This window comes from Oncorhynchus kisutch, linkage group LG10 (assembly GCF_002021735.2).
Source record: "Oncorhynchus kisutch isolate 150728-3 linkage group LG10, Okis_V2, whole genome shotgun sequence".
Lineage (NCBI taxonomy): Eukaryota > Metazoa > Chordata > Actinopteri > Salmoniformes > Salmonidae > Oncorhynchus > Oncorhynchus kisutch.
In genome coordinates, this window is record NC_034183.2 from 55,672,906 (window position 1) to 55,690,689 (window position 17,784).

Here is a 17,784-nt window from a genome sequence, read left to right on the forward strand (position 1 = left end):
TACACTCTCCCATAATGATCCGGCGTTCAAATTGAAAATTTCTCCGGGTAGAAATTGAATTCATAAAGTATGATTCACGGAGGACACATTTCCTGGAGGCTGCCTGGGCCATATCGATTGATAGTTTGTCTTGAATCATACAGCGTGCAGCTCTCAGGCAAAAAAAAAGCTTAACTACTTAAGCAAATCGCTAATTTCACCTTAAGGCCACCAGTGTGCAGCCACGATACTCCTGTTCGGTATGCTAATGAATTAAACATGAACGCCCCCTACCATGCAACATACGCTCCAAATAAGACACACACATAAACATATATATATATTGAAGGACACATCCAGACAACTCTAATTTCCAAATGGCCTATCCTAAATGGCAACCTATTGACAGAAATAAAGCTCAATAATTGGGGGAGCTGGACTGGCTGTGGCTGGCTGAATAAGAAGATAATGTCTTTAAATATTATGTCGGGTATAGGAATATATATTTAATAAAAGTTCAAAGTATTATCCTTGTTGGGTTGAGGACTTCCAAGGGCCATTGTATTTGGATCTGTTTTCATCAAATAATAAGTTATTCATTAGCTTATTGACTTTCTGTCTCTGCCATAGGCCTATATATTCTCTGTTGAGATTACATTCTCCCTTTCCCTATACACTTTTGCCTGTCTCTTATACCAAGAGCCCCCCCATCACCCACACCCAATAAGTCATTGCTTCCTCTGAGCAAACAGCAGTCATCGGGTGAAAATTATGTAAATATTTTGAAAGGGACACAGGCTCAGAAATTCATTTGCGCCGGCTCAGATGTAAAGCTGCCCCTCTGATTATTTTCAATTTATTTGCAAATCAAGACCCTAAAAGAGTAGCAGGGCCTCTGGGTATTTAAGAACAACTACACCACACTGGAATGGATGTTTTCCATTTTTAGGATTTAGATGTTCGTGTTATTGGGGGCATTTTCTCGTGCGTTATACCTATAGGCCCTATCTTGTAAAACAAGCTGTTTGAGATGTGAATGGTCTTTCCTTTCTTACCTAGACTTTAGATCTGGTCAACATTGCTAATATTGCCATGGCGCAGATGTCCCCGAGCCTGCACAGCATCCCTGGGGACCGCCAACCCTATTAGAACAAATGTGTTCTGCTATTGTAAATAGGCACGTTTGCTTCGCCCGTCCTATTACAGCCGACGCATGATCAATAGGCTGATAACACAGAAACATCAATGTAAGCGACAGAACAATGAGGGATATCATCGAACATCTATCTTAATATAGCCGGCTACAAGGGCCCTGACAAAGTGAAAAGCTCATGAAAATTCCGCCCCACGAATTCCCATCTCCTATCCAATATGCACAAACACACTCCCAGCTGCCGGGGCTATTATTTTCGTATTTCAATTTGACACCCCAGCCTTTCATGCTAATTCTATTATTCTTGGAAGTTTATGTGATTTCATATCACTAGAAATCGGTAATGTATAATAACCCTTTGGGCTAAAATAAACTGAATCCCTGCAGTAGCCACCGGGAAAATAATGACTTTCATATCAAACCTCTGCAGGAGTCGAGCGGGTCCTTTCGCCTCCGGCTCGTAACCTCATTTCAGTGAGGCTTATAGATGAATAAATTTGTTAAAGCAATACACAAAATACAACGTCAGATTTGAGCAGAAAGCGCTACCTATACCCACTATACGGGCTATTTAAGGTCTCACACGGTTTGGATGTATTGTATACAATCGATTTATTTATGAAAACCTTACATATATAAATTTTATAATACTTTTTACAGCCTTTGAGGATTTTTGTGGTTTTTATGTATTTTTACAGTTTGGTACACAAGGGGGCTAGTACTACTACCACCACCACCACACACACACGTGCACATATACACGCACGCACGCACGCAGCAAACACACACACAGTTATAACCCATCATCATCAGAAAATAGGCTATATATGTCATCTTTGAAATGAAAGTTTATATTCTAAGACGTGATTGAGCTTTGGGCAAATAAAAGGTGTTGTTGACGCTATCAATATTTTTTCTCACCTATAGGTCTATTATTCCATACCGACATCTTGAGTCTCTGTCTTTGTCTCTGGTGGACAGTTGGTTGTCACAGACTCGGAACTCTCTGGGTAGTCTTTTACAGACTGCTCTTTTTTGTCTAATGGCAGATACTTTGAATCATCATCATCTTGGAAATATGTTGCACTACAACTGGCTGAAGGCTGACTACAGTTGCTACTGGAAAAGGTAACATGGCCTGGGCTGTTCTGTGGGGAACTAGTCTTTTTCGCGGTAAAGTTGACCTGCACTTTGATTGCTGTTGCGTCGTTGAGATTGTTGGACTCCTTGTGGTTTTTATGTCCAGTATTGGCAGATAAGCTGCTGTCATTCACTGGGGTTCTTTGTGTGGAGTTGTCAGTATCTGAGTCTGGTGGTGTTGTCTTCAAAGCAGTCTGATGAACAAGGAATCCAAGCGGCTGGGTGATAGGATAGAGTAAGAAATGTCCTTTCCCTATCAAAGGCCGCGAAGAAGGTAAGGCAGAAAATCCATCTATGTTCGGTTTGCGCCTTGGTCTGGAGTCGGATAGAAGGCTTTCTACGCTGAATGGGTTCAGCTTCTGAAGGGTGGAGGCTCTGCTGTTGGCGCACATGCTTGACTGTTGACTGCTGTCGGACGAGTCCAGCTCGGATCCACCAGCATCTTGGTTCAAGTGTCTTTGGTTCTGGAGGGTTTGTGGTGTTTGGTCACAGCTGGATTGGGTTTGGTTTCGGCCTACAGAGTCACAATGTGGATTTTGTTCACTGTCTGTCACTTGTGACACTCCGCTGTCACTGTCAGATCCTGGGGTGTGAAATAGGTCCCCTGACAAAAGTTTATTCTGGGACCTCAACAGTCTTCGCTCCTGCTTCCTCTTCTTCTTCTCCATCCTCTCCAGTTCTCGCCTGGCGATCTCCTCCGCGTCCATGGGCTCTCCACTGCATGTTGTTGGGTGGGAGTTGTGAGCTGGTCGCCCTGGACCCTTCTTTGTGTTTTCTTTTTTCCTCCACTTAGCTCTACGATTTTGGAACCATACCTGCATATTAGAGAAACAAATCATGTTACCCACGTTCAAAAAGAAGTCCACTTTCTATAGTAATAATTCAGGATAATACTCGTGTGAACCATTGGAATAATGTTTTGTAGATGGTTCCAAATTACACAAAACCAAAGAGCAATGCCTCTTGCTTGTAGGCCTACAATTGTTTATTATCAGATGCGATGACAAAAACAAGCATATTTATTTTCCAATTCGACTAGGCCTACAATTATTCCGTGTGCTTGTGCCTTCTTCGTTATTCAATTAAAAGTTAAATGCTGTCTGTCTGATCTGGAAAATGCTCCATGAAAACATATATTTGTCCCAATAAAATGCATAATAATAAATGGTTTAATATGGTTACAAATACTCAAATTTCCCCCAACACTAACTGCCTAAAAATTGCTAAAGTGACATGCCAAATATAGGACTAGACCAGCATTTCCCAAACTCGGTCCTCGGGACCCCAGGGGGTCAACGTTTTGTTTTTTTCCCTAACACCACACAGCTGATTCAAATGATCAAAGCTTGATGATTAGTTGATTATTTCAGCTGTGTATTGCTAAGACAAAAAATAAACGCTGGTTTAGTCCTATATTTGGCATGTCACTTTTGCCATTTTTGGGCATTTTCTCTGTGCATAACACAATATACAGATGAGCTTTTGGCATCAGAAGTGCAAATGATCACAATAATAAGTCCACGTGCATGGACATTTGACTGATGAGGATAGATGTGGGAAAAGGTGTGTCCTTTATAAAAATGTACGGCTTGAAAATGTATCAATATTCATGTTCAGAAATGTATGTGTATACTTGGGTGTTCTATCGGTTTATATAGGAAAATATAAGTGAAAATACTGAATGTGCATACGTCGATGTATTCATTTTGAGTATGTTTGAGTGCAAGTAATATAGCCTTGCCGGCTGAATCTACACAATTTATATTGATATCAAGTACAGCAAATGAACTGACCATTCCATGGTTTAGCCATATTTAAAGTATTTCTCCTTGAACCAGAGGTCCTCTTTATACTCGGTTTGCTGCTCGTATCACCCTTGATTTCGAAGACTGTATCTCTATAAATATATCGTATATTGTGTTATCTAAATAAATATTCACGTTTGATAATGTTTTCCTTTTTTAAATAGTGAAAATGATTTGCTTTCATTTGCAGTTTTGAAGCATCGTACTGTATGTGTATATATATTGTGTATATATATTGAGGCATCGTACTGTATGTATATATATATATATACAGGCATCGTACTGTACATACTATAATAGGCCTTTATGTGCCTATATTACACGAGCTCCCTGTGGAGTTGTTGGTCACAGTACAAAACAACAAAGAGACAGGAATTACAGGACAGCTATATATCTAAAAGAGACTATTGTAACATATTTGTGTAAGAGACATGGGGAATAAATAGGCCTACTTTCCTTTGTTCAAACAGCCTATCAGTGTTTAAGAAACATTAGGCTACACATCATAACAAACCAACAACAGTGAATTCCAAAAAGTCGATATGGTTGATATTTACCTGTACCCTCGATTCTATCAAGTCCAATCTCAGAGCCAGTGCTTCCCTCATGAACACGTCGGGATAGTGACTCTCATTAAAAGCCTTTTCTAATTCTTCCAGTTGCCAACCAGTGAAATTTGTACGAGTTCGTCGTCTCTTACAACCAGGGCTATCCTTGTCTGGGTCACACGAATCTAGCATGAGAATACAAAACAAGAGAGTGTGTGAGAGACGAAAAAGTAGTCGGCATGAATTTTTGCAAGTTAACGTTCTTTCTGTGGTCCTTTATAAATAAATGAATTAAATATAGTCTAATAAATTGGACTATTATGTCCGTTTTCGATGGTAAGAAAATATCAGTAATAATAGACTATTAATCACACAATATTCATCCTATTAATAATAACAATAACACAGTAAAACATTCTACTAACAATAGAGAAATAGTGATGTTTCCCACCCTGTCACAACACAAGGGGGTTTCATGTTTGGAGTTGAGCTCCTATGCTGCTCTCCACTGAAATGAATTGCATAAAGCCTAAATTTGAAAGCAGAAGAAGCGTCTTTGTATGTTAGGATTTGGATTCCCTCTTTAACGCTTTATGGAGAGGATATACAGGATATACAGACACTTTCAGTTCTTTGTTTAGTCCTTTGATCTAGAGCCAACCTTTTGATAAGTATTGTATTTCGTTTTGCTTACCTGTCAACTTGTACTGCTGGTTATCTCCATTCATACCACAGCCAGACAAGAGGGGGTTTGAATTAACCACTGAAGCTGTGCAGGAACCATTAAGTAATCCGTCTATTGAAAAAGGAACTGCGGCCGCAGATTGAAGTTGATGACCGGCTAATTCGTAAACATGATGGTGGCTTAGATGGTACGGAAAGCCCACCATCCCGCCGAGAGAGCCTCCGAACTGGGCATGAGGTGGATCCAGTATCCTGCTGTCCATCATCTCCCAGGCAAAAGGAAACGACGTCTGGAGGCTGGTGGTGTGAATTTAAAAAGCATGCAGTGAGTGTGGCCAGCGAGGAGGGGACATGATGCGGAGGGAAGGATGAGCTGTACTTTATCAACATGAACCTTCCAATAATTAGCCTAGGCTTTGGGAATTTGAGACCAATGAGAAACGGTAATCGAGTATGACGTCAGAGGCGCGGTCTGCAAACGCTTTCCATATCGATTGCTAATTAAACCTGACATCCACCTCAATAAACAATATCAGAGCTGTCACAACAAGACAGGAGGGCTTTGATAAGAACTACATCACAACTACACGGGGGACCACCAAGAGAGAGTGATCAGATTGTATCCCAGTAAAAGGTGAAAGAGATGGACTAATTTCGAACGCTCGCTTCCACATCGAAAATGACGGAGGCTAGTCACAGTTTTTGGTCAACATGTTGTGGCGTTTTAAATGTTTACTCTCTCTAGTAATCGATGCCGAGTTACAAATACCCTAATTTTACACAAAGACATTTATCATCCAACGCGGTCAAATTTTATTCGAGACTATAACCAATTCGCGTGCAATATAACGGGATGTTGATGAAAGGGGGCGATCGACTCCTCAGCCTGCTGTCGATAGGCTGATTGAAAAAAGGCAGATGTTAAGTTATTAATTACATCACACACTAATTAATCTTCTGCTAATAAGAGGAACGATGTTAGGAAGAAATGTGAACCCTTATTCCCCAGCACTTATACTGTAATTAATGAGACATCATTTAGAAATGTGTGAGAATTTTTCCCAGGTTTACAAAGTAGCTTCTTGTGTATACGGTTTTGTAGTTATAGTTATATATATTTTTTGGAAGGCTAGTTTTGAACTCATGTAGGCAGGTAAATGCAAACAAATAAAACATTGTAGCTAGATGTGCAGCACCAGTGTGTCATCTGATATCTATCTCTCTCTCTCTATATATATATATACATATATATATTCAATAATTGTATTATATTTACCTTTATATGCCTAGAGATGATTTATTCTCGCAGTTCAAAATAGACTCATCTCCGGTGAAAACTGAGGACATTTATGATTGTGTAAAAGGTTAACAAAAATGTATGACCATAGTCTACTGCGGGGAAGCGCCGAACCATTCATTTTTGTTACATTATGCTATTTGTCCGGAGACCTTCATAGTACTAGTTCATGTTTCCACACTCGCTTATGTACAGAAATGTGTTGTGAATAAAGCGAATCAATCCTGTCTAGTAGTTATGTCTCTCTGCTCTTTAGGCTACAGAGAAAATTAATTCGACTTTATTTATCCCATGTCTGGTGCTGTCATAATGTTAATCTGAGTGAAATTTCGCTCCCCACTCACTCCCTGACCCTTGGCACCCGGATTGGCGTGTTGTAATAACCCGAATCTCTCAACAGAAGCCGTGATAATTGTTACCTTATTAGCATGCAAATTGTTTAATTAATATTATTATGAGGAAGTATATAATCCGTTCGTCACTTGACCTCAAGCCCAAATAGCACCCCTCTGCATTTCAATGTGTACATTTTAATGAACTCCTTAGAAATGTCTCAGGATCTGGCCGTTTTATCCCTCTCCCCTACAAAGATGTGGTTAGAGTTGCCTCAGATGCCTTTTAACTAAGTTTATCATGTTTTACAGATGTTTTATGAATAATTCCAACCATTCATTTATTTTTTGAACATCTAAAATTCAATAATTGCTTCTTGTCAATTCTGATCGTAACCCCATCCAGGCGCACGGGCTCAGTGAAAAGCAGCCCTTGACACGCAGTCCCGGGAGACATTGCATTTAAATCCGTTTTTCTACAACCGGGTGACATTGTCAGATCCTAGCTTTAATTAACCCGATAATAAGACGAACAAGGCTTGCATTCAGTGCCGCTACAGGCCTGTCTTTTCATTTGAATTCAAGAGTTTCATCAACAATTTAACTGGCCTTGGTCGATAGGACATAAAGGTTCAGTAAAATAATAGAAACGTGCCTCAGAGTCAGCACCCTAAACTGCAGAACAATAGACTCTTAGGGAAGAAAGTGCTATATGGAACCTAAAATGGTTCCTCGGCTGTTACCATAGGCTTTCTCTTTATGAGAGCCCTTTGAAGAACCCTTTTTGGTTCCAGGTAGAACCCCTTTCCACAGAGGGTTCTACATGGAACCCAAAAGGGTTTTACCTGGAACCGAAAGGGTACATGGAACCAAAAAGGGTTCTCCTACGAGGCCTGCCGAAGAACCCTTTTTTTCTAATAGTGTTTTATAGAGCTGGTAGCTTAGCCAATATGGCAAGTAGACATACATTGGTTCATGTGATATTTGTCTACCTTATTGTTGCCTTTACCACCTGATCTTAAATAGTGACTTTCTTGGATAAACAAACCCACATGCGGATGGAAAAGGTAGCTCCCTACACATCCATCCCTGACCTGCAGGTCAACCATTGGCATGAAAGGCCTGTCTTTTATTTCAGATTCATTGAAAGAAACTGGCTTAAATCACACATTTGAAGATCTCAAATCATAATTACTGGAGACCATCAAAGCAGCAGATGAGAAAACAAATAGGCCTATTTAGCCTACCATCTAAACTCAGCAAAAAAAACAAACGTCCATTTTTCAGGTCCCTGTCTGTAACGGGTTTTGTAGGTGGACCAAAGCGCAGCGTGGTACATGTTCATGATTTTAATAATGGAACACTGAAATACGAAACAACAACGTGAATAAACGAAAAAAACTAAACAGTCCTGTATGGTGCAGAAAACCACTAAACAGAAAATTAAACACCCACAACCAAAATGGGGAAAACAGGCTACCTAAGTATGATTGAATCAGAGACAACGAACGACACCTGCCTCTGATTGAGAACCATACTAGGCCAAACACATAGAAAATAGAACATAGACTACCCACCCCAACTCACGCCCTGACCAACCTAAAACAAAGACATAACAAAGGAACTAAGGTCAGAACGTGACAGTACCCCCCCCCCCCCTCAAAAGGTGCGGACTCCGGCCGCAAAACCTGAACCTATAGGGGAGGGTCTGGGTGGGCGTCTGTCCGCGGTGGCGGCTCTGGCGCGTGACGTGGACCCCACTCCACCATAGTCTTGGCCCACTCAAGTGGCGCCTTGGGAGTGGCGACACTCGCCGCCGACGGAGTGAAGGGCGATTCCGTCAGCTCCTGACTGAGGGGCGGCTCCGGCAACTCCTGACTGACGGGCGGCTCCGGCAGCTCCTGACTGACGGGCGGCTCCGGCAGCTCCTGACTGACGGGCGGCTCCGGCAGCTCCTGAGTGACGGGCGGCTCCGGCAGCTCCTGATTGACGGGCGGCTCCGGCAGCTCAGGACAGACGGGCGGGTCTGGCAGCTCAGTACAGACGGGCGGACCTGGAGGGAGGAGACGGAGAGACCTACAGGAGGCCTGATGCTTGGAGGAGGCACCGGATGGACCGGGCTGTGGGGGAGCACTGGAGCCCTGGTGCGCAGCCTTGGCACCACTCCTCCCGGCTGGATCACCATTTTAGCCCGGACCATCCAGAGTGCAGGCACAGGTTGAACCGGGCTGTGGGTGAGCACTGGAGATCTGGTGCATACCACTCGCACCTCTCCCTTAGGCTCAATACCCACATTCGCCCGGCACGGGTGGAGCGCACGTATGGGATGCACTGCACCCTCCCTCCCAGCGCCTTGGAGACACAGCACGAGGAGCCGTGCTGGAGACCAAACACGCTGGGCCGGCATAACACGCCCTTGCTGGATTCCCACTCTCGCATGGCACTTGCAGGGGGCTGGCCTATAGCCCACCGGGCAATGAGCGCGTACTGGCGACACAGTACTGACCAGTACTGACAGCTTTCGCTGCCTCCAGCTCTGCCTTGGGGTGGCGATATTCCCCAGCCTGTGCCCAGGGTCCCTTTCCGTCCAAAATCTCCTCCCATGTCCAGGAGTCCAGAACCCTCTGCTCCTGGTCGATACCACACGGCTTGGTCCTTGGTTGGTGGGTGTTTCTGTAACGGGTTTCGTAGGTGGAAGAAGGTGTGGACCAAAGCGCAGCGTGGTACGTATTCATGATTTTAATAATGGAACACTGAAATATGAAACAACAACGTGAATAAACGAAAAAAACGAAACAGTCCTGTAAAGGTGCAGAAAACCACTAAAACAGGCTACCTAAGTATGATTCTCAATCAGAGACAACGAACGACACCTGCCTCTGATTGAGAACCATACCAGGCCAAACACATAGAAAAAAGAACATAGACTACCAACCCCATCTCACAACCTGACCAACCTAAAACAAAGACATAACAAAGGAACTAAGGTCAGAACGTGACACTGTCTTTCAAAGATAATTAGTAAATATCCAAATAACTTCACAGATCTTCAATGTAAAGGGTTTAAACACTGTTTCCCATGCATGTTCAATGAACCATAAACAATTCATGAACATGCACCTGTGGAACGGTCGTTAAGACACTAACAGTTTACAGACGGGAGGAAATGAAGGTCACAGTTATGAAAACATAGGACACTAAAGAGGCCATTCTACTGACTCTGAAAAACACCAAAAGAAAGATGCCCAGGGTCCCTGCTCATCTGCATGAATGTGCCTTAGGCATGCTGCAAGGAGGCATGAGGACTGCAGATGTGGCCAGGGCAATAAATTGCAATGTCCGTACTGTGAGATTCCTACGACAGGGAGATAGGATGGACAGCTGATCGTCCTCGCAGTGGCAGACCACATGTAACAACACCTGCACAGGATCGGTACATCCGAACATCACACCTGCAGGACAGGTACAGGATGGCGACAACAACTGCCCGAGTTACACCAGGAACGCACAATCCCTCCATCAGTGCTCAGATTGTACGCAATAGGCTGAGAGAGGCTGGACTGAGGGCTTGTAGGCCTGTTGTAAGGCAGGTCCTCACTAGACATCACCGGCAACAACGTTGCCTATGGGCACAAACCCACCGTCGCTGGACCAGACAGGGTTGGCAAAAAGTGCTCTTCACTGACGAGTCGCGGTTTTGTCTCACCAGGGGTGATGGTCGGATTCACGTTTTTCGTCGAAGGAATGAGCATTACACCGAGTCCAGGACTCGGGATCGAGCGGGATCGATTTGGAGGTGGAGGGTCAGTCATAGTCTGGAGCGGTGTGTCACAGCATCATCGGACTGAGCTTGTTGTCATTGCAGGAAATCTCAATGCTGTGCATTACAGGGAAGACATCCTCCTCCCTCATGTTGTACCTTTCCTGCAGGCTCATCCTGACATGACCCTCCAGCATGACAATGCCACCAGCCATACTGCTCGTTCTGTGCGTGATTTTCTGCAAGACAGGAATGTCAATGTTCTGCCATGGCCACCGAAGAGCCCGGATCTCAATCCCATTGAGCAAGTCTGGGACCTGTTTGATCGGAGTGTGAGAGCTAGGGCCATTCCTCCCAGAAATATCCGGGAACGTGCAGGTGGCTTGGAGGAAGAGTGGGGTAACATCTCACAGCAAGAACTGGCAAATCTGGTGCAGTCCATGAGAAGATGATGCACTGCAGTTACTAATGCAGTTGGTGAACACCAGATACGGACTGTTACTTTTGACTCTCCCCTTTGTTCAGGGACTCATTATTCCATCGATGTTAGTCACATGTCTGTGGAACTTGTTCAGTTTATGTCTCAGTTGTTGAATCTTGTTATGTTCATACAAATATTTACACATGTTAAGTTTGCTGAAAATAAATGCAGTTGACAGTGAGAGGACGTTTCTTTTTTTGCTGGGTTTATAGACCTACTGTATGCTACTTGTTGTAGGCTACATGTCACATCATCTTCACAGCCTTGTATATGTCACATCATATTCACAATCTCTTCATACTATGTTGTGAGCGTTGAACCAGATGACATCAAATCACTCCTTCGATCACAGATGTTTAGAAATGTGAAGAATGAAGCATGTCCTGTGACCGCACACAGTGCATATCAAACTTGTGTGTCTGTGTGTGTAGGCATCTGTCTGTCTGTCTGTCTGTCTGTCTGTCTGTCTGTCTGTCTGTCTGTCTGTCTGTCTGTCTGTCTGTCTGTCTGTCTGTCTGTCTGTCTGTCTGTGTCTGTCTGTCTGTCTGTCTGTCTGTCTGTCTGTCTGTCTGTCTGTCTGTCTGTCTGGGTCTATGTAGGCCTTTGTTTATAGGGCTAGAATATGTGAAAGCATCATAATAAGGGCTATAACACTGTCATAACATATCATGACAGGACAGGTTATTATGAAAACAGATTTGACACTGTCTGAAACGATCCATTAAAGCCAGTTTTCTAGCTTTGAGCATAGCCAACTGACTGTTTGGTATTATAGCCTAGCCAACTGACTGTTTATAGCCTAGCCCATATGACAGAGTGTGCAAGTAAAGTGTACTGTTTTTGCATCACACTATCTTTAGGCTATAGAAGTGTGGAGGACAAAACATTACTGTGTTCACTGATCTTCCACTGGGGTTTGTTTTCCTGTGTTCACTCTTGGTAACTGCAGGTGACAGGGCAATGGTAATGATGTGGACAGGGAGTTCCCGGCACCTGAAAATACAAAATCAGTCCTTCAATTCCAAACTTTCCCCCTGACAGAAAATGAGCATGTGTGGGCAAGTAGACATGATTGACCCTATTAACATCAGGTATTCAAATGTACCACCCCGAAAACAAACAAACTAATCAAACCAGCCATCTAACACTGATGCCTACTTTACCAACATTACAGAAAATCAAATTCATGTTTAATTAGGCTAGCAAATTAATAGGCAGCAGTTGAGGAGTTTAATTACTCAATTAACTTCACGCAAGTACATTTTTAACTATCTAAATGAAGTTGCACATTATTCGATTTGATGATAATTATAGAATTAAATCTAAATGAATTGTTGGTGGATAATTTGATACGATGAACTAGATGCAATTCCAATTAAACAGTAGAAAGCATTGGTTGCCATGTTAAGCTACCAAATCCTTTGATTCGTTTTTAAGCAAGAAACTCTGCTTCTAAATTTTCTCTGATCCTGAAAATTCTCTCTCTCTCTCTTAATCCCCACAATTAAAAGTTTCCTCCATCTAATTATATGTAATTGTGCTGCTGTCAAAGTAGAATGGAGAAGTGAAAGCGATTGATTTGGACTTTTAATTCACTTCATTTCTGATAGAAGAGAAAGTAATTCCCTTCAAATTACCTCATTCAATTCTGACACCCTAATGCCCTTCAAAATCTTTTTACTCACCGCATTTATATATTAAAATGAATCTAAAATGAGTACTGCCTCGTAATAATAATAACCAAACTTCCATTAGAATAATAATTTCATTTCAATTAAAACTGACTTATCACCTTTGCTAAAACGTGCTTAATATGCCGAAAATTATCAATGCTTGAAGGAGCCCAAACTGGGGAGTCTAATTGTAATCAGCAAATCAGAGGTGCTTGTCGCTCCCGTGCCTTTGCAGAAAAGCAGTTCGGAAATAGAACTAATTTACTCAACTCCCCCGGGAAATCCGCTCAACAGATTAACATTTTCAAAATATAGTAATGATATAATTTGAGAAATGGTGACGCCAATTTGTGAGAAGCCTTTGTGCAGAATAATTTGCATTTTTTTTCACCGCCTGCATTTTCCCTGTTAATTACAGCTCCGCAGATGAAGGGTGTGCAGTTTGACTCATTGCTTATTATTCAACTTCAATCTAGTAATTTAACACTACAGGAAAAAAATGTCTCTCCAAATCTTCAACTAACCCCATTTAAATCCGAAAGTGCTTCCGATGTGAGGAAATTTGAATAGGTACCTTTTTAAATGTCTGGTAAGTGCTGATATGTATGTATGTATGTATGTATGTATGTATGTGTATGTATGTATGTATGTGTGTGTGTGTGTGTGTGTGTGTGTGTGTGTGTGTGTGTGTGTGTGTGTGTGTGTGTGTGTGTGTGTGTGTGTGTGTGTATGTATGAACAGTGTGTGTATACATAGCCTTATATGTAGGAGGGAGGTTGCAATGTATGTAGTCTACTTGAAATTATGGAGTGAGAGACATAGATACATTGGGAGACACAATAAGTTAGTTTTACATTAATACGATTTTTGATTGCTTTGCTTGATACAATCAAACATTGCCGTATCATTGGCTGCATTTACACAGGCAGTTCTGATCTTTTTTCCACTAATTGGTCTTTTGACCAATCACATGAGATCTTTTCACATCAGATCTATTTCAGAGCTGATCTGATTGATCAAAAGCTCAATTAGATAAATCAAATATCCGAACTGGGCTGTCTGTCTAAACGCAGCCATTGCTCCCATACAAACTTGGGCCTACCAATAGGGTCTTTTTTTTGTATCCTTATCTAAAGGGAAGGGTGTCATAGGCTGGTTTATAAGTGAAACGTGAAACAGAGACAAACATTTGGTGGACAATACCGTGCATGTTTATGGCAGAGGAATGACATAATTAGATATTGATATTTGTCTAATTGAACCTCTCAGGGAGACTGCTAATAGTCAGCATTGAAATGGTTAATATATCTTCGATACAAGAGACGGCTGGATATGAATCCCCTGCTATGTCGGTAACTCACATTGTACAGATCGGGTAGAGAGAGAGAGAGAGCGTTAACTATTTTCCTCACCCCGGCCATCTGCTGTTGTAGAATATTCGAAACCCAGGAGATCTACTTATATCCACATCGTAAACGAGAAAAGATGTTTTAATTAAGAGAAATCAGGTTAACTTAGCGCTAATTTACAAGCCCCCTGCTTAATGAATTGTGTGTGCAGTTCTCCCTTTAAATAAATGGGATATCTCTCGGTTTCCTGCTATAAAGACTAGCCTATTAAAAAGTAGCATGTCATTTAATAAGTCCGCATTTCAATAATTTTCACATGAAATATGCATATTGTTTGACAATCAAGACCAAATGATTGATGAAAGATTACGTTTCTTGATTCTGATTAGAGGTTTAGGCATGCAGGCAATGTTAGGCATATGAATTAATTGCCGTGGATGAAGACCAGTATAATGTTGCAGCAATAGGCCAAAACGTGCATGGTGACAATTCTATTTCTCACTCTTCAGTGTGTCTTTACACTGGCCATTATCCATTCATCAGAGGCCAATGCAATGTCATTACTTACCATATAGGCTACTCGGAGGTTAGATCAATGGAAAGTGGCGAAGCGTTGGAGAGGCATGCCCAGGATCCCAGAGCAACTGCACCTGCTCTGCACATGGGCGTGGGCCTACACCTTGACCCCACGGACAAACCATGAAACGTTATTTGTTTTCAATATGGCGCCTAAAGTCTAAAAGAGTTGTGGCGCCAACTCGTGGCTATTCTAAGTCTTCAGCAAAGGCTTCGACCGCAAAGCTACTATATAACATTGTTAGGCCAATTTGTCCTTTCCAAAGTGATTAAAAGCACACAAACTGACATAGCAAATTGTAACTATTCAATGTAGCTCATTGCGTACTTAAATATTTAACTGCATCTATGAACTAAAATAATCAATTAACTGGGAATTTGTTTTTTCAATTGTCATGTTTGTTTGACTGTTTTCTTATTCAAATTAAGCCAATCGTTATTTCATATGCCCATCCTTAATTTCAGTAACCCTCTCCCCATTGAATTGTATTTCAGAGGCCTGCTCTCTGCTCCACTGACCCTGTCATTGCGTTAACTCCCCATTCTTCTCCATCTGTTCATCTTCGTCTCCTTTTCAGTTGGTGTGTGTTTTACCACATTCTCGTTCACACGTTTATTGACACCTCTTCTTCACGTGCACTCTGTTCGCCTTTGCAGGTCGCGAGCAGCCTTCTCATCTGGTCCATTAACTCATTGAGATGAAGTCTGGTTAAACAAAAGACAGAAATGTGATGCCTTGTATTCATAAACCGTTCGTACCCTCACGCCTGCTTCCCAGTCAGCCTCGTGGGCATGGGATCCATTCTATAATATATCTACTAACACACCATGAAATCTGTGAATAATCTCACAATGTTAAACAGACCATGTCTATACTAAATCAGGCTCATATATACTTGATAATATATTGACATGATAATGGCTCCCAACGTATTTATGCATTTAAAATGTCGATTTTAATTGCTATCATTGGTTGGAGAAAAAGTCCAAGAATGTTCTATATGCTTGGAAAGTTCTATATAGTTGTAATAATGAAACCGAATTGTGATCAATATTTGACATTAAAGACAGTGTTCATGCTTAATTGTGTTTTTGACCGAAAACAATACAGATATGGCCAGCCAATAGGCCTCTCAGATGTATGGATTATTAGGGACAATCCTCATGTAGGCAGCCTATCGGAATTGAATCTTGCATAAAAGGATTATTAACCAAGAATAATACTATCTTATAATAGAAAAAAAATAAGGCGGGTTTCTGCCCCCTAATTTGTCATGATGGCAATTACCATCCAATTTAGCAAAACCACCAATCTTGTACTTGTCTGGATGCTCCGGCGTTTTTATAGCAGGATAAATAAATCAACCAAATCGTTATTCAGTTCTCCTGGAAACGCACACCTATTGAATAAAAAAGGCATTCTGTCCCTGAAAAGCACAAGGGGCTATTTGAGTCGTTATGAAGGTTAATTCAAATGACTTGTATCTCGCTTCATTGAAACTTTTAAAAACTGGATTAGATATCAAATGGAGGAGACTTGCAAGAATTGGATTTAGAATCAACGGATTATATGCATTTGAAGTTAGGATCATCCATCTGATTAAGATCATATTTTTTACCAATGTAATTATGAAACTTTTTTGAAAGAGAAACTCAAATGAGTACAAAGATACTGGTTTAATAATAATGGTTTAGTAACAGTTTTAGTAACTGGTTCAGAACCTGTTTTATTGTGGTCTCTCATTCTAGAAAAAAAAAACATTTGACTCCTGTTTTCCAGGAGTGTAGAGAGAAACTACAGAGGTTATTTATATATTTATATATATATATATATATATATATATTTTTTTTTACATTGAATAGGCTTTAGGATACTGTTGCAGGGCTAGTTGTGCTATAGCTCTCACCTGAGAAATAGTGGCATCCTGAGATTGTCCAGAACAAAGTATGACCAAGGAGACTCAGAGGTGACTGGCACCATGAGGACAAACTGTCCGGAAGCCATGTCAAATGTGGCATCCAAAATATTGCTATGGCAATAAAGGGATGGGGGTTTGAAATGATTACAATAATCTTCTAATTCGAGCAGATATAGTGTGAGCAAAGGAAGAGGAATCCCTATGATGAACCAGGTGTTCAGCAAGCGATGCCATCTGGCAGCAGAATTAGCAGCTTATGAGCCAGGTGCTACAGTACAGGGGAAGAATCTAGACGAGTGCCTCTGTGATCCCTTCTCCCAGCCTCTGATCATAACACTGTACTGTTGCATAATGAGAATAGTCCATTTTGTGGGTTGACTCTACTATAGAACTACTATTTCTAGCTAGTTGACCTCTTGGTGATGGGGTTGATCCTGCTATGCTGTGTGTTCATGTGGATTCCAGTGCCTCTTCAACAGGGAGTTGCTGCTTTAAGTTAGGCTTTGTTTCTAGTAACATAATCATTAACAATCACTATCTATGTGTTTTTCATACTCATGTCGAAAGGGTCTACAATTTCATACTTTCAAAATCTGAAACTGACCAGGTAGGCCCAACCTCACTAACCCACCCAGTGACACTTCTGTACATATATATTGTAACTTTATCTTTGCAATGACAACTTTCCTCTGCAGTTACCCTTCTGTTAACGCATGCATGAAACATGAGATTAGAGGGTCTATTAACGGGACTGCCACAAAACAAAAACACAGTGGCCAGTCATAAACAACCAGATCTTGAAGACTGTATAGACGTCTGAAAGAGCTCTGCTGCCACTATCTGGTAATGATATGCCATTACATTGACTGCAGTATTGCACATTTTTCTCTTTAGACTCCACAATTGCTTCTAGTGTACACAAAGGTACCTAGCCCATGTGAGCCATTTCATCAGCATGAATGATTCACCTATATCATCACCTACAGGCTATATTGTGCTGATGAATAAAAGGGCACATTTACTTGTGAAACAAAGATATGTGCTCTGTGAATAACACATCTCTGTTATTCAGCAAGTAAACAAATACC

At 41.5% G+C, this 17,784-nt stretch overlaps 1 protein-coding gene across 1 annotated transcript; it reads right to left on the reverse strand.

Moving 5' to 3' along the window:
* Positions 1-1,725: 1,725 nt before the first annotated feature.
* Positions 1,726-6,136, reverse strand: LOC109897601 (homeobox protein unc-4 homolog). Its single transcript, XM_020492118.2, has 3 exons — positions 5,320-6,136; positions 4,635-4,810; positions 1,726-3,087 (listed from the first exon to the last, which is right to left on the reverse strand). The coding sequence occupies exons 1-3, from the start codon at positions 5,573-5,575 to the stop codon at positions 2,065-2,067; spliced, it is 1,455 nt and encodes a 484-aa protein (XP_020347707.1). The 5' UTR covers positions 5,576-6,136; the 3' UTR covers positions 1,726-2,064.
* Between the last annotated feature and the right edge of the window lie 11,648 nt (positions 6,137-17,784).